The sequence below is a fragment of the Dendrobates tinctorius genome, unplaced genomic scaffold (assembly GCF_039654945.1).
Source record: "Dendrobates tinctorius isolate UK_male_01 unplaced genomic scaffold, ASM3965494v1 ptg000015l, whole genome shotgun sequence".
Taxonomy (NCBI): Eukaryota; Metazoa; Chordata; class Amphibia; order Anura; family Dendrobatidae; genus Dendrobates; species Dendrobates tinctorius.
Window position 1 is genome coordinate 58,304,778 of NW_027361683.1, and position 27,991 is coordinate 58,332,768.

Sequence of the window (27,991 nt, forward strand, 5' to 3'; positions counted from 1 at the left end):
TTATTGTGAAAAGACATTTATTGATCAGCTGGAAGACTTGCTTCCTCTTTGGCAGGAAACAAAATTAAATTCAGTCATGATAAGAATTGGGGCAAGGGATCACAAAGCTGCCAGTAGGGCAAGGGCTTCTGAAACATCACAAGGCAAAAATAGCCTTTGCCATCCAGCTTACAGGCCGGCTTTGGAATAAATGGTATCAAATTCCTCAGGAATGTAGCACTTTGAAAAACTGGAATGATCAAAAGTTTAAAGTAAAAAAATAAAAAATACATACACAAAAAAATAAAATGCAATACTACTAGGATCTCAGTAACAATAACATGACTTGGGAAATGATAGAAGCCAGTTTAAAGATGCGCAGAATAAATGAAGAGTTGATCCCACTGTGAATGCAGGGTGAAATTTATTTTTGGACCTGTAGGATTTGGTCCAAGTTGCCATCTTCCACGGCGTCCATTATCTTCTTGAAACCCTGCAAGAAAAAAAAAAAAAAAAAGGCACAAACTTCAGATAGAAAGAATACTTACTGTGCACCTTGCAGGTCATGCTACATTATATTATACAGCTCTGGCAAAAATTAAGAGACCACTGCACAGTTTTATAAAAATAAGCTTCTCTACATGTCTGACAGCCATTCCATTCCAGTGTCAGCTGAATTCCAACCAGAGTACACCTCTTTCTACTTAATGTTCTTCTGATTAAGTGATCACCTGAACCAAATCTTATTTAATGAAGGAAAGTATAAATAACCATGATGTGGTGTTGACAATCCTCTTGCAATAGGACAAGCTGGATGGCAAAACAAGTGCTAGTAATACCCCAAAAGTAATAGGAATGAAAAAAAATAACTTAACCATGCCAAAGGAGTTGAAAAGTAAAGTCTTGAGTGAGGAAAAGGAGGGCTCAATTCTAGCTTTACTAGCAGAGGGATACAGTGAGTGTCATGTTGCCTCCATCCTTAAAATTTCTAAGATGGCAGTCCATTACAACAAGGTCAAGCAGCAGATATTGGGGACAACAAACCTACAGACCGGCAGAGGGCGAAAACGACTCTCCACTGATCAGGATGACTCATCTTATTCGAATGTCACTCAGCAACCGCAGGATGACATCAAGTGACCTACAAAAGGAATGGCAAATGGCAGCTGGGGTGAAGTGCATGGCAAGAACAGTTCGTAACAGGCTCCTAGAGGCAGGGCTCAAGCCATGTAAAAATAGAAAGCGGAGATTAGATCTACCGGTAATGTTATTTCCAGGAGTCCATCCTGACCGCACGATGGGGTTGTCCTTCCTTTCATCCTTACAGGGACAGGAAATGCATGAGAAGTTGAAGGTCCCCTCCCACACTCCAGTGATTTTCCCAAGTACCACACCAGTATCGATGCAATTACTTATTGAGATTTAGTACAAGCATATTACCACAAACACAAATCATCGGGAGAGAACTACCAGTGCTGTCAGGATGGACTCCTGGAAATAACATTACCGGTAGGTCTAATCTCAGTTTTCCAGGATGTCCCTTCCTGACAGCACGATGGGGGAATACCAAAAGTAGGAATTAGTTAGGGTGGGACTACTGCTTGTAGCACCTTACAACCGAAGGTAGTCTGGCTAGCTGTTAGCGTGTCCAATATATAGTGTCTACAGAAAGTGTTTAGTTTAGACCATGTGGCAGCCCTGCATATTTGCTCTACTGAGGCTCCCGCCCTCTCTGCCCATGACGTCGCTATTGCCCTGGTGGAATGGGCCCTCAGCCCCTCTGGTATACGTAATCCCTCGGCCTCATACGCTGAGGCGACAACTGCTGTTATCCATCTTGCTAGGGTGTGTAGATGCACCTCTACCCCTATTTTTACCACCGTACAAGATAAACAATTTTTTGTGTCCTGTCGCAACTCTAGCATGACCTCCAAGTAGCGTGTGACCGCTCGTCTGACGTCCAATGAGTGAAAAAGATTTTATCATTTTTCAGGAATGGGCAAAATGAGGGTAGGACCATCTCCTGGTTTAGATTCTGGGGACATACTACCTTAGGCAGGAATCCTGGGTTTAGTTGCTATATTATGCGGTCCTTGGAAGATTTGGATGTAGGGGTTCTGGACTGACCGGGCCCGGATCTCGCCCAGCAGCTTGGCTGAGGTGATGGCTACCAAAAAGACTTTTTTGTGTAAGCTTTGTTACGTCTATTTCAGATACTGGCTCGTAAGGAGGCCTGCATAGAGCGTTAAGTACCAGATTTAAGTCCCATGGGGGGGGGGGGGAAACGACTGCTTTCCTTAACGTGGGTCTCAATCTCTGGATGGCCTTTGTAAAATGTGCTATCCATGGATGAGAGGTCAAGGAGAAATCAAAGAAAGTACTTAAAGCTGCTATCTGGACCTTCAATGTGCTTGGACTAGGCCCCTTATTAAATCCTGCCTGCAGGAAGTCAAGGATTTGAGGGATATTTGGTCGAGACGGATCTATGGGGGTACTACCACCTTCCGAGCTGAATTTCTTCCACATTTTATGATATATTGCACTCGTAATGGGCTTATGGCTAGCCTGCAACGTGGAGATCACTTGGTCAGGGAGACCTCTGGATTTTAGGATCTCACTCTCAGGATCGATGCTGCCAGCTGTAGGTTCTCGGGATTTGGGTGCAGAACTGGGCCCTGGGAAAGCAGGTCCGCTACCGTCGGTAGATGGAGTGGCCCCTCCTGAGCCATCTTCTTGAGGAGGGGGAACCAACTTCGCCTGGGCCAAAAAGGTACGACTAGCATCACCCAAGCTCCTTCCTCCTGGATCTTTCTGAGGACTCTCGGTATTATGGCGATAGGGGGAAACCTGTATAGCAGTCCCCCCTCCCCAACTCTGGTTCAAGGCGTCAAACCCCTCCGGATAGTCCGCTGGATTGAGGGAGTAGAATCTCCTTAGCTTGCTTTCTTGTCGCGAAGAGGTCCAGCTGGGGGGGTTCCCCACCGATGGCACAAGTCTATGAAAATGTATTCTTTTAGTTCCCACTTGGTGGCTCGGACTTCCTGTCTGCTCAGATAATCGGCTATGTTGTACCTGGAGCGCTCTAGGTGTACTGCTGACAAGGAACGAACGCTCTCTGCGCAGGTGAGGATGCGGGCTGCTAAATCCTGAAGCTTCCCGTGCCTTGGGCCCCCATGATGGCGTAGGAAGGCTACTGTGGTCACATTGTCTGACATGACCTTTATATGTTGGCCCCGTAGACTCGACCTGCTTCATTTTAGTGTCTCCCAAACTGCTCGTAGCTCTCTGTAGTTTGAGGACTGTGAGCCGATGTTCCCGGGCCATGTTCCCTGCAGGTACCTTCCTTCCAGATGGGCTCCCCAGCCATCTCTGCTTTCATCCGTGACGATAATCACGCATGGTGACAGGATCCAAGGCACCCCCTGGATGATATTTCTGTGACTGATCTACCACTCTAGAGATTATCTCAATGCTGGGGATGGCCAAATATCCCTGTCCAGAGAGGATTGCCGTCTGTCCCATTTTGTCAGGATCTCACTTTGTAGGCTTCTTGTGTGAGCCTGGCTCTACATTACGCAGGGTATGCATGCTGTCAGGGTACCCAGGATATTCATTGTAGTCCCTATGGATATTCGATCTCACCCTAGCTGGTGAACTTTGTCCCTGATGGGTTTCTTTTTTACCTCCGGTAAAAATGAGATTTTTCTTTTGGAATCTAACATGACTCCCAGGAATTTCTTCTGGGTAGTGGGCTGCAGGTCTGACTTTTCTTTGTTCAAGATCCAGCCTAGGTTCTCGAGCGTGGCAATTACCGAGACTAGCTGTTCTTTTAACTCCGATGCTGAATGAGATCACGAGGAAGTCGTCCAAGTATGGCACAATGATTATGCAGTCTTGTCTCAAGTGTGCCATGATCTCGGCGACCAGCTTCGTAAAAACTCGAGGTGCTGAAGCCAAGCCGAAAGGAAGAGCCTGAAACTGAAAGTGGTAGTACCTGCTTCCTTCTTTTAGTACAAAGCACAGGAACTTCTGAGAGTGAAGGTGGATGGGAACGTGACAGTATGCACTTTTTAGATCTCATAGAATTGTAGAGTTGGAAGGGACCTCCTGGGCCATCTGGTCCAACCCCCTGCTCAAAGCAGGATTCCATAAATCATCCCAGTCAGATGTCTGTCCAGCCTCTGTTTGAAGACTTCCATTGAAGGAGAACTCACCACTTCTCGTGGCAGCTTGTTCCACTCATTGATCACTCTGTCAAAAAGTTTTTTCTAATATCTAATCTGTGTCTCCTCCCATTCAGTTTCATCCCATTGCTTCTAGTCTTTCCTATCTATTGTGCACATTGCGGCGTTCCGGTCTATCAGCGGGATGGTGGTTTTTAGAGACTCCATTCGGAATCTCTTGTACCGGATCCATTGATTTAACGGCTTTAAGTTTATAATGGTCCGACTCAACCCCCCCCGGATTTTTTATTTTTACTGTGAAGAGGGTTGAATAGTGGCCCTGACCTTTCTCTATTTCTAGAACCGGAAGCACTACCCCTGACCTTAGCAGGTCTTTTATATCTGCCCATGTAGGATCTACCAGGGTCTAGGACCGGGGATTTGTAACCATGAATCGTGCTGGGGGGGTGTTTGTAAATTCGAGGGTATAGCCCTGGGAGACCGTATTGAGAATCCACCGGTTTTGGGAGAGGAGTTCCCAAGCCTCCGCGAAGTGTCTGAGGTGACCCCCTACAGGTACGGCGTCATTGTCTCCTGCTTCTAGAACTTTGTACGGAGCGAGACGGGGGAAGCCCCACTTTTTCCCCCCTTCGAGTTCTCTCGGCGAGAGGATTTCCCCTTCCCTCTATAATCCTGCCTTTGGTAAGGACGGGATCTTTGAAAGGGAAAAGGTCTTAGGTTTTCCCAAGGAAAAACCATTTTTGTCGTCCGAGGCATTCTCCAGAATCTTATCTAAGGCCGGCCCACTTTCCCATCTGAGAAGGGTATGGCACAATTTATTTTCCGACTGATAATCCAATGCGGCTCACCGAGCCATATGGATGAAGACCTGGTCAGGGGACTAAGAATTATTCCTGGCCGCAAATTATAGAATCGTAGAGTTGGAAGGGACCCCCTGGGCCATCTGGTCCAACCCCCTGCTCAAAGCAGGAGTCGCTAGATCATCCCAGGCAGATGTCTGTCCAGCCTCTGTTTGAAGACTTCCATTAAAGGAGAACTCACCACTTCTCGTGGCAGCCTGTTCCACTCATTGATCACTCTGTCAAAAAGTTTTTTCTAATATCTAATCTGTGTCTCCTCCCATTCAGTTTCATCCCATTGCTTCTAATCTTTCCTTGTGCAAATGAGAATAAAGATGATCCTTCTACAATGTGACAGCCCTTTAGATATTTGTAGACAGCTATTAAGTCTCCTCTCAGTCTTCTCTTTTGCAAACTAAACATTCCCAAATCCTGCAACCTTTCCTCATAAGACAGGGTTTGCAGACCGGTCACCATTCTGGTCGCTCTTTTCTGAACTTGCTCCAGTTTGTTGATGTCTTTTTTAAAATGTGGTGCCCAAAATTGGACACAATATTCCAGATGAGGTCTGACCAAAGAGGAGTAGCGGGAAATAATGACTTCACGTGATCTAGACTGTATGCTTCTGTTAATACATCCTAGAATTGCACGGATCCAGCAGAAGCATCCGCCAGGAAACCAGTTGCGATCCTTAACAGGGGAAGGCCTTCTAAGATATCGCCTCTAGGGGTTGGTTCTCTCTTTTAATTGTTGCTCTAAGTGGTCGATCCATAGATGCATGGATCTGATGACCGATGTGGCAGCTATGTTTGCTTTCATAACCGCCGCAGAGGCCTCCCAAGCCCTCTTTAGGAGCATGTCGGCCTTTTTGTCCATGGGTTCCTTGAGACTAGAAGAATCTTCAAAGGGAATTGAAGTCTTCCTTGACACCCTGGCCACCGGGGTGTCGATCTTAGGAACTTCGTCCCAAGTGCTAATGTCCTCCTGGTTAAATGGTAGTCGAAGCTTAAAGTCTCGAGGCACGACCAGTTGTTTCTCGGCGTCCTCATTTTTCCAGAATCATTGAACGGATATGGTCGTTAACCGGGAAGACCTGACGGATCCTGGCTCTTAGGCCCCCGAACATCTCGTCCTGGATGGATTGATTCTTTGGGGCTTCTTCAATCTGCATAGTGCTTCTCACAGCGCTGAGAAGCTCGTCTGTGTTTTCCGAGAAGAGGTATCTTTTCCCTATCTCAGGGGGGTTCTGAGGTGATCTCGCCCTCCTCCTCCGAGTCCGTACCCTGGATTTCTTCATCCGATGACTGATCAGACTCCCATCTTGGTCTTAGTCTTTGACTGGCTGGAAGACTGATCAGGTAGCAGTCCGGAGACGGAGGCCTGGACCTCCTCTCTGACCATTGTGCGCATCTCTGCATGGAAAGGGGCCTGCTCGCCTCTGACGATCCTAAGGGTGCAGTCTTCACATAGGGTTTTTTCCATGACCCGGTAGTTTGCTGGCACAGATGGGGCATTTAGGTCTGCCCAATGTCCTGGAGGTTGATGCTGCAGGAGTCAGTGCAGTCTATTCCTTAATATAAAGCACAGGAGATTCTTTTGTTAAAGCTCCTGTCTTTTTGGTATATACTGCCCACCGTGCCCCCTACTTACAGACGCTGGCTCGGGCAGATTGCCGGTTTCCACGGCGTTTTCCATGGTGGTGTGCGGTTGCAGCAGACCTGGGGGGAAACCGCCCCGCCGCTTTATCCTACCTTCCACCGGTCGTCAGGAGACCCGAGTCGCCTCACGCTGTCCGCCGCATCCGCCCGCTCTGGTGCGCCCCGTGACACAACGGGAAGTAGTCATCGGGTGCCCAGAAGTGACGCGGCTGCCGACGCTCCAGCTCTTCTGCGGCATCCTCCAGATGATGCGGCGTGTGGTGGCGGGAGCAGAGAGCCCCGCTGAGGGGAAGCGGCTCCAAGTCCCGGAGCCACGCTCCATGGGACGCCTGGCGGAGAACCCCCTTAGGGAGGTGCCGCCCCAGACCGTCTGACAGAGGGGAGCTGGCGTGTGGACCCCTATCCCCCGGGCCCGTCGGTAAGCTCCTCTTCCTGGATGCTGCGGCTAATCTTCCTCAGCGGCGTCTCTCGTGCCTGTCCTTACAGGGACAGGAAAAAAACACTGGAGTGTGGGTGTGGGAGGGGACCTTTAACCTCTCGTGCATTTCCTGTCCCTGTAAGGATGAAAGGAAGGACAACCCCATCATGCTGTCAGGAAGGGATGTCCTGGAAAAAACCTATCATCAATGAGAATCAAAGGAGAGCCAGGTTGAAGTTTGCCAAAGACTAAAAGGATTTGACCATAGAGGACTGGAGTAAGGTAGTCTTCTCTGAAGAGTCTGATTTTCAAATTAGCCCAACACCTGGTCGTCTAATGGTTACAGACCTGGAAAGCCATACGAGCCACAGTGTCTTGCACCCACTGTGAAGTTTGGTTGAGGATCGGTTATGATCTGGGGATGCTTTAGCAAGTCTGGAATTGGGCAGGTTAATCTTTGTGAAGGACGAATGAATCAAGCCGCATACAAGGTTATCCTGGAAAAACAATTGATTCTTTCTGCTCAGTCAATGTTCCCCAACTCTGAGGACTGGTTATTCCAGCAGGACAATGCGCCATGCCACACAGCTAGGTTAATCAATGTGTGGATGAAGGACCACCAAATCAAATCCCTGTCATAGCTAGCCCAATCTCCAGACCTGAACCCCATTGAAAACCTCTGGAATGTAAAACAGAGGAAGATAGATAGTCACAAGCCATCAAACAAAGAACTGCTTAATTTTTTTGTACCAGGAGTGGCATAAGGTCACCCAAAAGCAGTGTGAAAGACTGGTGGAAAGAATGCCAAGACGCATGAAAACTGATTAAAAATCATGGTTATTCCACAAAATATTGATTTCTGAACTCTTCCTGAGTTAAAACATTAGTATTGTTGTTTCTAAATGATTTTGAATTTGTTTTCTTTGCTTTGAGGTCTGCAAGCACTGCATTTTTTGTTCTTTTGACCATTTCTCATTTTCTGAAAATACAAAATTTAGTGCTTGAAAATTTGAAGACATGTCAGTAGTTTATAGAATAAGCCATTTACATTTTGCTCAAAAATAAAGCGAAAAATCAGACAAACTGAAAATTTTGCAGTGGTCTCTTTTGCCAGCGCTGTATATATTATACAGTCATGGCCAAAAGTTTAGAGAATGACACAAATATTATATTTTCACATGATCTGCTGCCCTCTGGTTTTTATGTGTGTTTGTCAGATGTTTTTATCACATACAGAAATATAATTGCAATCATATTATGAGTAACAAAAGGTTATATTGACAGTTAGAATGAGTTAATGCAGCAAGTCAATATTTGCAGTGTTGACCCTTCTTCAGGACCTCAGCAATTCTCCCTGGCATGCTCTCAATCAACTTCTGGATCAAATCCTGACTGATAGCAGTCCATTCTTGCAAAATCAATGCTTTTATTTTGTCTGAATTTGAAGGTTTTTGTTTGTCCACCCGTCTCTTGATGATTGACCACAAGTTCTCAATGGGATTAAGATCTGGGGAGTTTCCTGGCCATGGTCCCAAAATCTCTATGTTTTGTTCCCTGAGCCATTTAGTTATCACCTTTGCTTTATGGCAAGGTGCTCCATCATGTTGAAAAAGGCATTGTTGATCGCCAACTGCTCTTGGACGGTTGGGAGAAGTTGCTCTTGGAGGACATTCTGGTACCATTCTTTATTCATGGCTGTGTTTTTAGGCAAGACAGAGAGAGCCCATTCCCTTGGCTGAGAAGCAACCCCACACATGAATGGTTTCAGGATGCTTGACAGTTGGCATGAGACAAGACTGGTGGTAGCGCTCACCTGGTCTTCTCCGAATAAGCAGTTTTCCAGATGTCCCAAACAATCGAAAAGGGGATTCATCAGAGAAAATGACTTTACCCCAGTCCTCAGCAGTCCACTCCCTGTACCTCTTGCAGAATATCAGTCTGTCCATGATGTTTTTTCTGAGAGAAGTGGCTTCTTTGCTGCCCTCCTTGAGACCAGGCCTTGCTCCAAGAGTCTCCGCCTCACAGTGCGTGCAGATGCACTCACACCTGCCTGCTGCCATTCCTGAGCAAGCTCTGCACTGCTGGTAGCCCGATCCCGCAGCTGAAACACTTTTAAGAGACGGTCCTGGCGCTTGCTGGTCTTTCTTGGGCGCCCTAGAGCCTTTTTGGCAACAAGGGAACCTCTCTCCTTGAAGTTCTTGATGATGCGATAGATTGTTGACTGAGGTGCAATCTTTCTAGCTGCGATACTCTTCCCTGTTAGGCCATTTTTGTGCAGTGCAATGATGACTGCACGTGTTTCTTTAGAAATAACCATGGTTAACAGAAGAGAAACAATGATGCCAAGCACCAGCCTCCTTTTAAAGTGTCCAGTGGTGTCATTCTTACTTAATCATGACAGATTAATCTCCAGCCCTGTCCTCATCAACACCCACACCTGTGTTAATGGAGCAATCACTGAAACGATGTTAGGCTGGTTTCACATTAGCGCTTTTTAAGCGCACGCACGGCCGGGGGTAGCTCCGCCCCCGAGCCGGCTCTCTGCCCGCCCCTTGCTTGTAGCGCCGCCTCCTAGCGCACAGCGGCGCCTGCGATCGGCGCACCCTATCTTTAGCATAGGGTGCGCAGATCGTGCGCAGGCCGTGCGCTAGTTGCGCTTTGACCTGCGCTACGCACTTTTGACGGTGCACGCCAAAATCCGAAGTTTGATTTTGGCACGCACGGCGCACCGTCAAAAGTGCTCAGCGCAGGTCAAAGCGCAACTAGCGCACGGCCTGCGCACCCTATGCTAAAGATAGGGTGCGCCGATCGCAGGCGCCGCTGTGCGCTAGGAGGCGGCGCTACAAGCAAGGGGCGGGCACGCCGGGCAGAGAAGCCGGCTCGGGGGAGGAGCTACCCCCGGCCGTGCGTGCGCTTAAAAAGCGCTAATGTGAAACCAGCCTTAGCTGGTCCTTTTAAGGCAGGGCTGCAATGATGTTGAAATGTGTTTTGGGGGATAGAGTTAATTTTCTAGGCAAATATTAACTTTGCAAGTAACTGGTGTTAAGCTGATCACTCTTTATAACATTCTGGAGTATATGCAAATTGCCATTAGAAAAAATGAAGCAGTAGACTTTGAAAAAATATTTGTGTCATTCTCTAAACTTTTGGCCATGACTGTACATATATTGTATTTAACATGAGTCAAATTTGGCAGAATATTTGTTAATTGTTGCCACTATCTGGCAGCATGAAACTGCTATCCCTGCGAGCCACTCAAGTAGAGAGATTTGCCTTCAAAATTTATTAAAGAAAATACAAGTACTTTTATATAAATGAAAAATCCTCTCTTGGCCACGTATTCTGACCATGAAGTGGCCATAGGCACTGTTATGTCTGGCACGATTAACTGTGATGGATATTTGGCACATTTGCTTTGAGGCATTGGAGGTGTGCATAGACTTCTATATGGCCCTATTAAATCTATGTACTCTGTATTACAGCTGCATATATTACATGTGTGTATATTCAGACCTGTAGGCAATGACCGAGGCTCCTACAAACAACAATACCCTGAAAATAATACAGAGCAGACCAGATCTGGTCATTGGCATACGCTGCAAGTAGGCCAGCATTCATCTACACCACAAATACATTTCTCGAGTGCTGCAGAAACAGGTTTTAACCCGCCCGTGTTTCTGATAGGATTTATGGCATTATGCAACATCTGGAGTTATTCCATATGATACATTATAATTCTCTAATTGCGAAAGGCTGTAAGAAAAACAAAGCAACTTATTAGGAAACCAAAATTTCCAGGCGTCCTGGAGTAAAACAAGAAACACCGTGTCAGCCACAGAGAGTGCCAAATAGTTCTTTGTATTAATCTTCCACGATTTACAATAATGATGCATGGACAAGGCATCTACTGTAACTTAGAAATAGATTGTACACCCACTGTCCAGGTAAGGGTTTCCTGCATTAAAACTTATAGATAATTGTACTTTTGTATCTCATGAAAAGGTGCAATGGTTTCAACATGTGGTATGATCGGTCTCCATTCATCTGGCCAGCTTCTCAAGGTTTTATCAATAAGGATTTTAGCCAGATACATACAGTTGTGGCCAAAAGTATTGACACCCCTGCAATTCTGTCAGATAATACTCAGTTTCTTCCTGAAAATGATTGCAAACACATTCTTTGGCATTATCTTCATTTAATTTGTCTTAAATGAAAAAACACAAAAAGAATTGTCCTAAAGCCAAATTGGATATAATTCCACACCAAACATAAAAAAGAGGGTGGACAAAAGTATTGGGCACTGCTCGAAAAATCATGTGATGCTTCTCTAATTTGTGTAATTAACAGCACCTGTAACTTACCTGTGGCACCTAACAGGTGTTGGCAACAACTAAATCACACTTGCAGCCAGTTGACATGGATTACCACAATAATAATAATAATAATCTTTATTTTTATACAGCGCTAACATATTCCGCAGCGCTTTACAGTTTGCACACATTATCACTGTCCCCAATGGGGCTCACAATCTAAATTCCCTATCAGTTTGTCTTTGGAATGTGGGAGGAAACCAAAGTACCCGAAGGAAACCCATGCAAACACGGGGGAGAACATACAAACTCCTTGCAGAGTTGTACCACATTGAGCATGGAGAAAATTAAGAAGACCAAAGAACTGTCTGAGGAGTTGAGAAACCAAATTGTGAGGAAGCATGAGCAATCTCAAGGCTACAAGTCCATCTCCAAAGACCTGAATGTTCCTGTGTCTACCGTGCGCAGTGTTATCAAGAAGTTTAAAGCCCATGGCACTGTGGCTAACCTCCCTAGATATGGACGGAAAAGAAAAATCGACAAGAGATTTCAACGCAAGATTGTGCGGATGTTGGATAAAGAACCTCGACTAACATCCAAACAAGTTCAAGCTGCCCTGCAGTCCGAGGATACAACAGTGTCAACCCGTACTATCCGTCGGCATCTGAATGAAAAGGGACTGTATGGTAGGAGACCCAGGAAGACCCCACTTCTTACCCCGAGACATAAAAAAGCCAGGCTGGAGTTTGCCAAAACTTACCTGAAAAAGCCTAAAATGTTTTGGAAGCATGTTCTCTGGTCAGATGAGACAAAAGGAGAGCTTTTTGGGCAAAGGCATCAACATAGAGTTTACAGGAGAAAAAAAAAAAAAAAAAAAAAAGGAGGCATTCAAAGAAAAGAACACGGTCCCTACAGTCAAACATGGCGGAGGTTCCCTGATGTTTTGGGGTTGCTTTGCTGCCTCTGGCACTGGACTGCTTGACCGCGTGCATGGCATTATAAAGTCTGAAGACTACCAACAAATTTTGCAGCATAATGTAGGGCCCAGTGTGAGAAAGCTGGGTCTCCCTCAGAGGTCATGGGTTTTCCAGCAGGACAATGACCCAAAACACACTTCAAAAAGCACTAGAAAATGCTTTGAGAGAAAGCACTGGAGACTACTAAGGTGGCCAGCAATGAGTCCAGACCTGAATCCCATAGAACACCTGTGGAGAGATCTAAAAATGGCAGTTTGGAGAAGGCACCCTTCAAATATCAGGCACCTGGAGCAGTTTGCCAAAGAAGAATGGTCTAAAATTCCAGCAGAGCATTTTAAGAAACTCATTGATGGTTACCGGAAGTGGTTGGTCGCAGTTATTTTGGCTAAAGGTTGTGGAACCAAGTATTAGGCTGAGGGTGCCAATACTTTTGTCTGGCCCATTTTTGGAGTTTTGTGTGGAATGATCAATGTTTTGCTTTATTCTCTTTTGTGTTTTTTCATTTAAGACAAATTAAATGAAGATAATAATACCAAAGAATTTGTGTTTGCAATCATTTTCAGGAAGAAACTGAGTATTATCTGACAGAATTGCAGGGGTGTCAATACTTTAGGCCACAACTGTAATTCATTAATTACTGTGAATAAAAGTGGTCACATGCTGGATTACACCAGGATGTAAGTCAGCACTAGGTATACCTGAACTTCTAGATCAAAGCTCATATACATTTACTGATATCAAAGACTGATTGCCACTTCCAGAGAACAGGTGCATACACTAAGGCTGTGCACCCACGTTGCAGATTTTATGCGTTTTTTGCCGCTAAAACACATGCAGAACGCACCCCATTCATTCCTATGGCATTCCGCACATGCTGTGCTAATGCTGTTTTTTACCGCGGCAGAATCGCATCGAGGCAAAAAAATGCAGCATGCTTATTCTTTTTGTAGAATCGCGGCTATTCTGCACCCATAGGAATGCATTGATCCACTTACTTCCCACATGTGGCTATGCCCACTATGCGCAAAGTGAGCGGATCATGTGCGGATGGTACCCATGGTCTGGAGGAGAGGAGACTGCCCTCCAGGCCTTGGGTACCATATCCGTTAAAAAAAAAAAAAAAATTCAGGTTATATTCGCTGGGAACGGGAGCGCTGCGCGGGACGTCGGAAGGTGAGAATATCACGAGTTTTAATCTTTTTTTTTAGTATTTTTAACATTCTATCTTTTACTATTGATGCCACATAGGCAGCCTCAATAGTAGAAAGTTGGTCACACTAGTCAAACCCTGTTTGACAAGTGTGACCAACCTGTCAATCACATTCCAAGCGATGCTTCAAATCCCACTTGAAATCCGCACTCGAAAACCGCTTGTTTCTGCAGGAAAACGCATGCGAATTCGTGTGCATTTTCCCATGGCGGGAGTTGCAGAAATGCTGCGGAAATTTCTGCAGCATCTCTGCAACGTGGGTACATAGCCTAAGAGTAGCCACCTCCATATACAAGACTAACAAACGAAGCTACACTAACACTATAGCATGCAAACATGAAATAGATTAAAATTAGAATTGCCTAACTGCTCTAGAACAGGGTTCCCCCAACTCCAGTCCTCAAGGCCCACCAACAAGATCATGTTTTCAGGATTTCCTTTGTATTGCTCAGGTGATAATTGCTTCACCTGTGCAATACAAAGGAAATCCTGAAAACATGACCTGTTGGTGGGCCTTGAGGACTGGAGTTGGGGAACCCTGCTCTAGAAAATAGGAACATAGTAACAGTTATTAAGGTTGAAGGAAGACTTTAAGGTTGCGTTTTTTTCGCGTTTTAACGGTGGTTTTGAACACGCGATTTTGCAAAAAAAAAAAAAAACACGGATTACTTACCGGTAATACTCTTTTGTAAAGTCCACGACAGCACCCACTGAGAGAGGGGATCCGCCCCAGGAACAGGAAACCTACAGAGAGATAAATGGGGCAGTTCCCCTCGCTCTCTCAGTTTGTATTACCGAGAACAACGGAGGAACCGCCATACATGTTTTAGTCAATTTGTTTGGGCGATTCATCTATCTTACCCCTATATACTTTTATGCTCGCTAAGTTTAACCACATATTAAATTCTAATTACAATCTCCACCACCAAGGAGACCCATGTGTGAAAAAAAAAGTTTTTACGGGAGGGAAGTGAGCGGGTGCGGTCGTGGACTCTACAAAAGAGTATTACCGGTAAGTAATCCAGTTTTTCCTCTTCGCCACGACAGCACCCACTGAGAGATTTCCAGAGATAATCACTTGGGAGGGCACACCGTGTTAAGGACTGATCTACCAAAAGTTAGATCCTCGGTAGAGGACAAGTCTAGTCTATAGTGACTATAGAAGGTAGATGGAGAAGACCAGGTTGCAGCCTTACATATTTGTTCAATTGGGACGTTTGCCCTCTCGGTCCAGGAGGATGATATGGCTCTAGTAGAGTGCGCCTTAATCCCCAGCGGAGGGTCTTCTCCTTTTGCCAAATATGCCATTGTGATCGCATCTCTAATCCACCTGGATAATGTGCCTGTTGTAACTCCAGACCCCTTTCTGTTGCCCTGGAAGGAGACAAAAAGAGACCTACTCTGCCTCCAGGGACTGGTCCTATCAAGGTAGGCTAATACAGCTCTTCTCACATCTAAAGTGTGATATTTCACCTCGTCCTGGTTTGACGGGTTCTCATAGAAGGAAGGTAGGCATATCTCCTGAGACCTATGAAATTTAGTTGCCCGTTTGGGAAGGTAGGACGGGTCTGTCTTCAAAATCAGTCTGTCTCGTGTTATTGACAGGAACGGAGGGTCTACTGATAGAGCATGAAGATCACTTACTCTTCTAGCTGATACTAAAGCTACTAGTGTAGCAGTTTTCAATGAGAGGCACTTCACTGATGCTGAACTTATGGGCTCAAACGGGGCCTGAGTAAAGGCATCCAAAACCAGAGTAAGGTTCCATGCCGGAAGCTGAGGAATATGCACCGGTTCTGACCGTTGACAAGCTGAAACAAAACGGGTCACCCATCTATTTGCTGCCACGTTGTCGTTAAATAGGGCTCCTAGGGCCGATATATGGACTTTAAGAGTATTTACTTAGAGGCCCAATTCTCGGCCTCTTTGAAGAAACTCTAAGATGGCCGTAATGGGTACTTCATCGGCTAGCTCTGCTGGGTGAAAGGCCAGGAATCTCCCCCACACCTTAGCGTATATTCTTGTTGTAGACTCCTTTCTACTTTGTAGCAGGGTATTAATCAGGTTTTTCGAAAAGCCCTTCTGCTTCAATAGTTCCCTTTCAAATTCCAGGCCGCTAGGTGTAGGGCTTTGACCTGTGGATGGTAGCAGGGTCCCTGCGAGAGAAGATCCTGGTGCAGCGGCAGGATCCACGGGTCGGTTATTGACATGGCTCTCAGCCATGAAAACCACGGCCTTTTGGGCCAAAACGGGGCTATCAAGATGACCCTCGCCCTCTCGTCTTATTTTCCTGACTACTATTGGTAGTAGAACCATTGGAGGGAAGGCATAGGCTAGCTGGAATGTCCAGGGTGCTTGGAGGGCATCTAGAATGTCTGGGTTGTCTGACCTGTAGAGTGAAGCAAACTTTCTTACGCGTCTGTTGGCTCTGGTCGCGAACAGGTCTATCTCTGGTCTGCCACATTCTGTCGCTATAGTCTCGAAGACGTGCCTGCTGAGGACCCACTCGCCCTGATATAGGACCTGGCGACTGAGATAGTCTGCTTGAGAGTTGTCCACTCCTCTTATGTGGAGCGCCGACAAGGAGTGAAGATGTACCTCGGCTATTTCTAGGATCTTTTCCGCGATGGATATCAACGGTCCTGATCGCGTACCTCCTTGTCGGTTTATATAGGCCACTGCGGTGGTATTGTCTGTCTGGATCCTCACGTGGGTTCCTCTTAACTGCGGGAGAAATTGAGATATCGCATAGTAAATTGCTGTTAGCTCCTTTACATTAGAGGAGGTTTCTATTTCATGTTTACGCCACCGGCCTTGTACCATGTGCTCCTCCAGGTGGGCCCCCCAACCTAAGGGGCTAGCATCCGTGGTGAGCACCTTGGAGGGAGGTACCCACCATTGCACTCCCTTTGACAAATTGGTAGGATTCAACCACCACTTTAGGGATTTAACAACTTCTGGCGATAGGGACATCCTCCCTTCCAACCGCCCCTGCAGTCTGTTTCCTGCAGAATAGCCCACTGTAGTTTTCTGGAGTGGAACTGGGCCCATTGCACCGCTGGGATGCACGATATCAGGGACCCCAGCAAGGACATACCCTGTCTCTATGATATTACGGGTCTTCCTGTAGTATTCTGTATCTTATTGATTATGGCCATCGCTTTAGCGTGTGGTAGAAAGCATTTCTGACTTACGGAATCTACTTGCAGGCCTAGGAACTTCTGACAGGTCTCTGGTTCTAGCCTGGACTTCTCCCAGTTGATTAGCCAGCCTAGTGTCTGTATGGATGAGATAATCTTAGCTATTCTTGCTTCGCACTGAGAAACAGAATTTCCCACTATGAGCAGGTCGTCCAAGTAAGGGACCACTAGGGTGTCATTCAGCCTTACATACGACATCACCTTCAGCATCAATTTGGTAAATACCCGAGGAGCCATGGATAGCCCGAATGGCATTGCCGCAAACTGGAAATGCTGAATCCGACCTCTGAACCAGACCGCTACCCGCAGGAACTTCTGGTGCTATCGGTCTATGGGGAGATAGTAATAGGCATCCTTTAGGTCCAAGACTGCCATATAACACCTGGGGAACAAAAGTTTTATTGCAGAATTTATTGACTCCATCTTAAATGGCCTCAGCCTCACGAAGGTATTAAGCTTCTTTAAATTTATTATAGTCCTAAAAGAGCCATCTGGTTTTGGGACTAAAAATAGAGAATAAAAGCCCATTCCTTTTTCGTCCCCTGGGACCTCTATCAGGACCTGTTTAGTTAGCAGTACTGCAATCTCCATCTCCAGTGCTTCCTGCTGTGTCTGGGACTTCATGGAAGTCAATAGGAAGGAGTTCGGTGGATGCCGAACAAATTCTAGTTTTAGGCCCGATGAGACGATATCAATGGCCCATGGGTTTGATGTTACCTTCCCCCATTGGTGGCTGAATTTCAGTAGTCTGCCACCTACCGGTGTACTGGTATTAGCGGAACCTGCCTCCCCTGAAGGGACGTTTCCCAAATAGATTGCCCCTCTGTTTGGGATCCTTATTTCCCCAGCGGTCCTGGGGTTTAAAGTCTTTCTTTTTGCCAAACGGCGGTTTTCTGTAGGCCCTCCTGTTAAAGGGAATATACGGGTTAGGAAAACCTTTCTTTCTCTCCCCCGCTTTTGTTAAGATCTTGTCCAGTTCCGTGCCAAATAGGTACTTACCCTGGCAGGGTATAGCACACAGTTTAGTTTTTGTCTGCGTGTCTCCTTTCCACCCTTTCAACCATAAGGCCCGCCGGCCTGCATTGGTTAGCCCTGCTGCTCTAGCAGATAAACGGAGAGAGTCTGCTGAGGAATCGGAGAGGAAGGCCGCTGCTCCCTTAATGAGGGGCATAGAGGAAAGGAGTTTATTCCTGGCCACTCCGTCTTTAATATTCTCCTCTAGGTCATTCAGCCACACCAACATTGACCTTGCCGTGCACGTGGCTGCTATTGCGGGCTTAAAAGCTGCCGTACATGCTTCCCAGGATCGTTTAAGGAGTGTATCGGTCTTACAATCTAATGAGTCAGCCAAAGTTCCTGAATCCTCTACCGGCAGGGAGGATCTACGAGAGGTAGAGGCCACTGCCGCATCCACCTTGGGGGCTCTCGACCAAGCTGTCAATTCCTCATCGTCAAAAGGGTATTTACGCTTTGACGTTAAGGGGAGGAAGGTTCTCTGACCCCGTTTTTCCCACTCCCTTTTTACTAGCTCTTTTATAGCTGGGACTACTGAGAATGCTCGGACCTTTCTACGGGAAATGCCTGCAAACATTATGTCATGCCGAGTCTTGGGGTCCTTACTCTCTGGTAGCCCCATGTTATTTCGGACAGACTTAACCAAGTTACTGACGCTGTCCGTAGGAAAACACGTCTGCTCCTCGTCCTCTGAGGAAGGGTATTCCTGGGATCTATCAGAGTCTAGTTGCCCGGTTTCTGATGGAGACTTTGACGCCAGCGAAGCTCCTCCTCTCGGTGAACCTATTTCTCTCACGGAGTGACCCCCCAGACTACTGGAGCTGCCTAAGGCCCGTAGCTCTTCTCTAATTATCGCTCGGATATCCTCTTTTTTCCGTGAGGATTCCCCCTGTAAGGCCTCCTCAATACACGACTGGCATAATCTTTTAGGGTGGCCGTCTGGGAGGGGTTGAGAACATAAGGCACACTCTCTATTTTTCGCCTTCTCCGTTCTTTTGGCCTAAAAGGGGGGTATGGACCAGAAAAAAAAAAAAAAAAATAATAAAAGGCCATCAGTTATTTATTCTGACTAAAAACACTCACCTGTGAGTCTCGTCAGCAAACTACCGGCTGCGGGGTCCGCGACTCAGGCTGAGGCGAGGCGTGGGACGATTTTTTCTCCTTACGTTTCTTCTCCAAGGGCTCATCTTGCCTGGAAGGTCCGCTAGATTCCTTCCTGGGGCTGCCACTTCTTCTGGTGCTACTGCTTCTCCTTGTAGTACCACTTTGTCTGCTGCCATGTGGGGATTCCACTGGCTGACTTAACGGGAGCGAAGCTGGGTCATCTATGGATGACATGACTGCGCACTAGCGCTGCGTACATGGCTTCTTTTTATAGCATTTCCTATTGATGCTCCCTTTTTTTTTTTTCCTTTCTTTTTTTCAGTCCCTTCTGCGCATGCGTTCTCCCGCGATCGCCGCCTCCCGTCCTGACCCCGGAAGTCCTCATACCACTTCCGGGTTGCCTCTGCCTGGGAGCGCCGCTGGAAGTGAGTGCTGATGCAGCGGCCGTCGGACGGTGACCCCCACGCCCGGCCGCAACATGTTAACCCCTTGCCGCAGGTATGACCTCCAGTAGCGCTGCCTGGCACTACGCTCAGGCTCTTCTGCTTCCTCTCGGGGGGAGCGCGCGGCCACCGTCCCCGATATGCCCCAATGGCATTCGTAATGCGCTCGCCCTCACCTGGGGGGGGGGGGGGTATACGCCATGTCCCCTCAGTGAGCCTTGGCACCTCTCTTACCTCTGGCCTCACCTACATTACCAGAGCTCTGGGGGGGGGGGGGAAATCACCTCTCCGCCCGATGCTGCCTCCAGTCCTGGGGCCCCTGCTGCTCATATTATGCACGCAGGCGGCTACCAGACCAGGTATCCTCTTCTGCGGGTTCCTTTCCAGGAACAGGAAACCAAAACTGAGGGAGCGAGGGGGACCGCCCCATTTATCTCTCTGTAGGTTTCCTGTTCCTGGGGCGGATCCCCTCTCTCAGTGGGTGCTGTCGTGGCGAAGAGGAAAAAAACAGCATCCCATGCAATCCTATGGGATTCCGCAATGCTGTGCTAATGCTGCGGCGGAATCGCATCGCGGAAAAATACGCAGCATCCTCATTAATTTTGCAGAATCGCCGCGATTCTGCCCAGATAGGAATGCATTGTTCTGCTTACTTTCCGCATGTAGCTGTGCCCACCATGCGAAAAGTAAGCAGAACATTTGCGGATGGTACCCACGGTCCGGAGGAGAGGAGACTGTCCTCCGGGTTCTGGGTACCATATCCCTGTAAAAAATAGAATTAAAAAAATAGTCATTTTCACCTTCCGACATCCCTCACAGCGTCACCAGGCTTCAGCGATGCTGCTGGCAGGTCCCGTTCCCAGTGATACATTGCGGCAATGACCTTTGATAACGTCGCGGTCTTGCGAGACCGCGACATCAAAGGTCATTGTCGCAATGCATCACTGGGAACGAGACCTGCCGGCAGCATCGCAATGATCGGGGATGCTGCGCGAGACGTCGGAAGGTAAGAAAGACACGAATTTATTTTTTTTAAATTTTTTTTAACATTAGTTCTTTTTACTTCTGACGCTGCATACATAGGCAGCCTCAATAGTAAAAAGTTGGTCACACTCGTCAAACACTGTGTTTGACGAGTGTGACCAATCTGTCAGTTTTCCCAGTCAATGCTACAGATCGCTTGGAAACCGCCAGCATTCTGCAAGCTAATTACGCTTGCAAATCGCTAGTTTTTCCGCGGGAATTTAAAATGCAGTTTTCCCACGGAATGGAGTTCCCGTGGTAACTTCCGCGGGAATTCCGCAACGTGTGCACTTAGCCTTAGTCCATCTAGCTCAACCCATATCCTACCCTGACATGTTGATCCAGAGAAAGGCAAAAAAAACCCATGTGGAAAACAGTAAGCTTCACATAGGGGAAAATAATTCCTTCCTGACTCCACATACGGCAATCAGACTAGTTCCCTGGGTCAACGCAATATCAAGGAAACTAGTGTATATAACCTGCAATATTATACTTTTCAAGAAAGGCATCCAGTCCCTTCTTAAATTTTAGTAGGGAATCACTCATTACAACATCATTTGGCAGAGAGTTCCACAGTCTCACTGCTCTTACAGTAAAGAATCCACGTCTGAGTATGCTTAAAAACCTTCTTTCCGCCAGACGTAGAGGATGCCCCCTTGTCCCCGTCACAGGTCTAAGGGTATGTGCACACGTTGCGGATTCTGCTGCGGTTTTGGCCCTGCAGATCCGCAGCAGAACTTCAAGTGATGTACAGTACCATTGTAGTGAAGGGAAAGCAAAATCTGCGGATTTTTCCACGCAGATTTGCTGCGGATTGAGAACTGCAGCATGTCACTTTTGTGCGGAACTGCTGCAGTTTTCCACCTGCTCCATTCTAGAAATCAGCAGGCGGAAAACTGCAGGAGAAGACTGCACAAAAACTGCAGTAAATCCGCAGGTAAAACGCAGGTCATTTTACCTGCGGAGATAGCAAAAGCTGCAGGGAAAATTCCTCAGCAGATTCGACACTGTGTGCACATACTCTAAGAGTAAAAAGATCATTAGCCAACACAATCACATTCAATATTTCTTAAAGGGAATCTGTCAGCAGATTTTGTCATACTGAGAGCACAATAATGGAAGAGCAGATTCCCTGATTGCAAAGATGTGTCACTTACTGGGCTGTGTTTTGACATATCACCCAACTGCGCCCCCACGGCTGATTAGCAGCTCTATCTCACTATACAATGTACACACAACACTGTCACTTATGCGGGTGGGTTATTCACAGCGAAAAACTCCACTCTGCTAGATCTGCAGAGAAAACTGGGACCATCAGAACTGCTGCACTCAGTAAACTAAGTGATACATTGCTGAAATCATGGCCTCTGCCCCTGCATCATGATGCTGTCAGATTACATGACAATCTGCTGACAGATTCTGTAGAAAAAAAAACCTGATTCACCTTCCAACAACTGGTAGATGTGGCCACTTTTCACAGTAAGTATAGTGTAACAGAAATTATAGACTCCCCCTTTAATGCAGACCCGAGAGCCGATACAAGCTGTCTAAGGCCTTTTTCACACTTCCGGTTTTTATCGTCAAAATCCGCCAGTTTTAGAAAAAACGGATCCGCCCCTTTTTCGGCGGATCCGTTTTTATTCCCCCATAGACTTTCATTAGGCTAGCTTCACACTAGCGTTTTGGGCCATAGCGCACGGCCGCCGCTAAGCCCCGCCCCCTCCGGTCATCGCCGCTTAGTATCGCACACGGCTGCATACCCCATCTTTAGCATAGGGTACGCAGACCGTGCGCTAGTAGAAATGCGTGCGCTGCGCCTTTTTCACGGTGCTCCGAGCGCACCAAAATGCAACAAAAGGGCTCAGCGCACGCAAAATTCTACTAGCGCACGGTCTGCGCACCCTATGCTAAAGATAGGGTGTGCAGATTGCATGCAGCCGTGTGCGATACTAGGCGGAGATGACCGGAGGGGGGGGCAGGGCTTAGCGGCGGCCATGCGCTGCAGCCCAAAGCGCTAGTGTGAAGCTAGCCTTAGCGGCGGATTTTGACTGACCGTCGTCCATTGCATCCGTTTTTGGACGGATCCATTAGAATGGTAGCGTCTCCCGGGCGGAGCAGACGGACTTGGAAACGGTTTTTTGTAGCAGCGGACCACTATTTGCAAGTGTGTATGCCTGTCAGATTTGCTCGGACAAGCATTTTATTTAACCCCACAGAGTTCCGGAAGCGGCGTAAAATCTCTCTCGATCGACCGCGGTTGCTTTAAATTTCCCGACTTTTCCGGCTGAAGCAAATCCGTACAAAAAAACGGATCCGGTGCATGCGTTACTTGTCAAACAGAAACGGATCCGTTATTTAAACCTTTGGGGGATTTCAACTGATGTTAAAAAACGGAAGTGTGAAAAAGGCCTAACCCATGGGTAGCATGTATGAATCACTGGCTGTATGCGCTCAGCAATGAATGTTGGGCTCTAAGACACGCCAGCGTTTCAGAGAAAGAAATACTTTAACCCCTTCATGACCCAGCCTATTTTGACCCTAATGACCTGGCCATTTTTTGCAATTCTGACCAGTGTCCCTTTATGAGGTAATAACTCTGGAACGCTTCAACGCATCTTAGCGATTCTGAGATTGTTTTTTCGTGACATATTGGGCTTCATGTTAGTGGTAAATTTAGGTCGATATTTTTTGCGCTTATTTGTGAAAAAATACGGAAATTTGGCCAAAATTTTGCAATTTTCACATTTTTATTCTGTTAAACCAGAGAGTTATGTGACACAAGATAGTTAATAAATAACATTTCCCCATATGTCTACTTTACATCAGCACAATTTTGGAAACAAATTTTTTTTTATTTTTAGGACGTTATAAGGGTTAAAAGTTAACCAGCGATTTCTCATTTTTGCAACAAACTTTACAAAACCATTTTTTTTTTTTTTTTTTTTTTTTTTTTTTTTTTTTTTTTTAGGGACCACCTCACATTTGAAGTCACTTTGAGAGGTCTATATGGCAGAAAATACCCAAAAGTGACACCATTCTAAAAACTGCACCCCTCAAGCTACTCAAAACTACATTCAAGAAGATTATTAACCCTTCAGGTGCTTCACAGGAACTAAAGCAATGTGGAAGGAAAAAATGGACATTTTAATTTTTCCAACAAAAATTATCTTTTAGCATAAATTTTTTCATTTTCACATGGGTAACAGGATAAAATGGATCCTAAAATTTGTTGGGCAATTTCTCCTGAGTACACAGATACCTCATATGTGGTCATAAACTACTGTTTGGGCGCACGGCAGGGCCCGGAAGGGAAGGAGCACCATTTGACTTTATGAATGGAAAATTAGCTCCAATCGTTAGCGGACACCATGTCGCGTTTGGAGAGCCCCTGTGTAGCTAAACATTGGAGCTCCCCCACAAGTGACCCCATTTTGGAAACTAGACCCTCCTGCAAGGAACTTATCTAGATGTGTAGTGGGAACTTTGAACCCCCAAGTGCTTCACAGAAATTTATAACGCAGAGCAGTGAAAATAAAAAAAGTCGTTTTTTTCCTCAAAAATGATTTTATTAGCCCGCTATTTTTTATTTTCACAAGGCTAACAGGAGAATTTAGACCACAAAAGTTGTTGTGCAATTTGTCCTGAGTACACCGATACCCCATACGTGGGGGGGGGGGGACCCCACTGTTTGGGTGCATGGGAGAGCTCAGAAGGGAAGGAGCGCAATTTTGGAATGCAGACTTTGATGGAATGTTCTGTGGGCATCATGTTGTGAGCACTTTGAACCCACAAGTGCTTCACAGAAGTTGATAAATGCAGAGCCATGAAAATAAAAATCATTTTCCTTAAAAATGATTTTTTAGCCCGCTATTTTTTATTTTCACAAGGGTAACAGGATAAATTGGACCCCTAAAGTTGTTGTTCAGTTTGTCATAAGTACGCTGGTACCCCATATTTGGGGGGAACCACTGTTTGGGCGCACAGCAGGGCTCAGAAGAGGAGCGCCATTTGACTTTTTGAATGGAAAATTAGCTCCAATCGTTAGCGGACACCATGTCGTGTTTGGAGAGACCCTGTGTGCCTAAACTTTGGAGCTCCCCCACAAATGACCCCATTTTGGAAACTAGACTCCCTAAGGAACTTATCTAGATGCATAGTGAGCACTTTGAACCCCCAGTTGCTTCACAGAAGTGTATAACACAGACGTGAAAATAAAAAAAAATTTTCCTCAAAAAATGATTTTTTAGCCCGCTTTTTTATTTTCACAATGGTAACAGGAGAAATTGGACCCCAAAAGTTGTTGTCCAGTTTGTCCCGAGTATGCTGGTACCCCATATGTGGGGGGGGGACCCACTGTTAAGGCACACGTCGGGGCTCGGAAGCGAAGTAGTGACGTTTTGAAATGCTGACTTGATGGAATGGTCTGCGGGAGTCATGTTACGTTTGCAGAGCCTCTGATGTGCCTAAACAGTGGAAACCCCCCACAAGTGACCCCATTTTGGAAACTAGACCACCCAAGAAACATATCTACATGTGTGGTGAGCACTTTGAACCCCCAAGTGCTTCACAGAAGTTTATAACGCAGAGCAGTGAAAATAAAAAAAAAAATCTTTTTTTCCCACAAAAATCATTTTTTTAGCCCCCAATTTTTTATTTTCCCAAGGGTAACAGGAGAAATTAGACCCCCAAAGTTGTTGTGCAATTTTTCCTGAGTACGCTGATACCTGATATGTGGGGGTAAACCACTGTTTGTGCAAACGTCGGGGCTCGGAATGGAGGGAGCACTGTTTGACTTTTTGAAAGCAAAATTGGCTGGAATAAATCGTGGCGCCATGTCACGTTCGGAGAACCCGTGATGTGCCTAAACAGTCGAAAACCCTCAATTCTAACTCCAACCCTATCCCCAACACACCCCTAACCCAACCCTAAACACACCCCTAACCCCAACTCTAACCCACCCCTACCTTAACCCTAATACCAACACTAACCCCAACTCCTAGCCCTAATTCCTAACCCTAACGCCAACCCTAATGGAAAAATAAAAATATTTTTTTTTTAATTTTATTATGTGCCTACCTATGGGGGTGATAAAAGTGATCACAGTGATCAAAGTGAAAAATGAATGGGCAGCCGGCAAACTCATGGGCGCCGCCATCTGCGCATGCGCCCGCCATTTTCGAAGATGGCGGCTCCCATGATCCGGGACGGCGGGACCCACAGCAGGGCATCGGAGGTACCGGGGGGGAATCAGAAGGTGGGGGGGACCGGAGGGAGATGATGACAGCGGCGGCGACCGATAGCCGCTGGTGGCGGTGTGTGTGTGTGGGATTCGGGTCTCGGTGGCCAGCCATGTCCGATGATATTGCAACATTGGCCATGGCTGGATTGTAATATTTTACCAAATTTCATTGGTGAAATATTACAAATCGCTCTGATTGGCTGTTAAAAGTGAAACAGCCAATCAGAGCGATCATAGGCACGTGGGGGCTAAGCCACGCCCCCTGGGTTTAACTCTAAGGTGTCCTCTGTGTGTGGGTTGGGTGACCTTTCAGTGACCCCGGTCACCAGACCCACATGGGGGCAATCAATTTATGACGCCACATAGGCGTCATGGGTCGTATTGGCACGACTTTTCATGACGCCTATGTGGCTTCAAAGGTCGGGAAGGGATTAAAAGCCTCATGAGTGACTAGTCGAGAACGCCGCTCCCTTGACTGATGGGTCTCGTTTGGTGTGCATGTATAAAAAGACCCCTGCCAATCAAGAAGCCTTTACCACTAATCACCCATGAAGCATGCTCCAGAGCTCAGACAAGGCTGAAGGCATGCAGCAGTAGCGGGTACAGGCCACCATGGTCGGCTCAGCATGTATCGGCTGTTAGGGGCCTTTTTACCATTTTAAGCATAGGGGGAAAAAAAAATGATTCTTACACCAATGTAGTTATCTCCCGAAAACAGCTGCGGTGGAATTGCTGACGGATTTCCAGCCTTCTCCCTCATTTCTCCCAGAATGCACTTGTCTACGGAAATGTCCACTTGCTCATACTGGACTCCATGTGTATCCAGAATCCGCATTATATCATTCTGCTGAGATTTGGTCTGGAAATGAAGACGAAAAACATTTCTGCAGAAAGGAAGTGTTGGGAGGAAAAGAACAAAGCGTGCAAGAGCGAGGAGGCGAAGAGGAAGAGGCTGAAGTCTTAGCCGTGTTCACACTGCTGGGGGAACATGGGAGTACAGGAAGTCAATGGCGGAAGAGCCTGTGTATTCCATGCGCTCAGCCTTCCATAGGCACCTGTGGCACAGGATGAGGACTGCTGGCTGACACGCACTCACCAGCTTCACCCCCAAATTTGGTTTTATACCATGATTCAGAATAACGTTTACAAGACCAAACCCAGTTTCCGATGTGAATACTGGTGAGGGCGCAGCCCAGGAGCACGAGGAAGCTTAGCCCACAGGTCCTCATTACTGCGTGACTTGTCTTAAGGCTAGGAAGGAGGAGAGCTGGTGCATCCATTTATTACCATTGCAGACAGGAAAGAAAACCTGAACTCCGCTGATGCTCAGATGGGAGGAGAAAGCTGTGCAAGGCCAAACCCACACCAGCGGACGCGTCACGCCACAAGCTGGACCGGACTGACCATACAGCCGCGCATGAAGTAGATGGGTCAGGACCCCCAATCTGGCCCAGGCCTTGCTGTCTGGATACAAACCATGACATACACCTGTGTGAACGCGGCCCAGCTGCCTAGTGAGAAACGAAACAAGCTTTCTTGGCGTTTCTCCATTTAGAAGAAAATACAACAGACCCCACAAACACCATATTGGGCATTTTCGATTTCACATACCAGTGGTTTGGGGCACGTCCGGCACAAACACAGGGGGCAACTGGACTTTCCTTCTCCATTCAGCGGATAGCAGCCTTTCTTCGGACGCCCCTCGCAGACGAGCAGGACCGCAGAAAGCGCTCTGTCTGCAATGGAGGCAGCATCCCACGTGGGCATGCACTCGGCATTGCATGTCTATGCTCGCCCATACTTTTTTCCTTTTTGTTCACTAGTCCCCAAGTCCTAAAAAGCGCCCCTATATGTACATGAGGGAGGTTAGATAGGAGCCCGTGCACACCGCTATCCTGCCCGCACAAAGGCGCCGGGGGCAGGCAGGACATATACTAATTGGCGGTGATTAGTCACCAATCCGGGCTCAGCCCTGCGCATAGCGTTACCGTAATGACAGCAGCAGCAGTTAGGTGGAGACAGGTCTGGACTCGCTGACATGGGGAGCCCCATCGCAAGCACACCAGTGATTAGCCCTCTGCCGCCGTCTCCACACCGTGCTGCCTCCTCACCTCCCGAGAGCTGGTCACCGATGTCATGTACAGCTTTAGCGACATCCTTAGCGTTCAGATCCCGTTCTGTAATGTGCACTTCCGACCTCTCCCTCCTCGTGTACGCAATCACGGAGCAGCGATGACACGGGACAACCAACTGTGAACTACAGCTCCCAGAGTGCAATGCGCTATTTCGCGGAGTCGAGCTGCTACCCAGGGGAGCACCGCTTTATGATGGGAGCCGCCCATTTTCGGTTGCGTCTACATCGGAGGTGATTTCTTGAGCTCCTCATACAGACT

General features: G+C 47.0%; 1 protein-coding gene and 1 long non-coding RNA gene across 3 annotated transcripts in view; both read right to left on the bottom strand.

Moving 5' to 3' along the window:
• On the bottom strand, positions 1 to 27,906 carry SH3BGRL3 (SH3 domain binding glutamate rich protein like 3). 2 transcript variants are annotated; one of them, XM_073564601.1, is made up of 3 exons: positions 27,710 to 27,906; positions 26,290 to 26,457; positions 1 to 472 (listed from the first exon to the last, which is right to left on the bottom strand). In XM_073564601.1, the coding sequence occupies exons 1-3, from the start codon at positions 27,752 to 27,754 to the stop codon at positions 404 to 406; spliced, it is 282 nt and encodes a 93-aa protein (XP_073420702.1). In that variant the 5' UTR covers positions 27,755 to 27,906; the 3' UTR covers positions 1 to 403. The 2 variants fall into 2 exon arrangements, with proteins under 2 accessions (XP_073420702.1, XP_073420694.1); XM_073564593.1 differs by lacking the exon at positions 27,710 to 27,906 and adding an exon at positions 27,210 to 27,668.
• The window catches only part of LOC141077874 (uncharacterized), a 95,265-nt gene that overhangs the window by 29,067 nt on the left and 38,207 nt on the right, over positions 1 to 27,991 (bottom strand). The window lies entirely within an intron of this gene.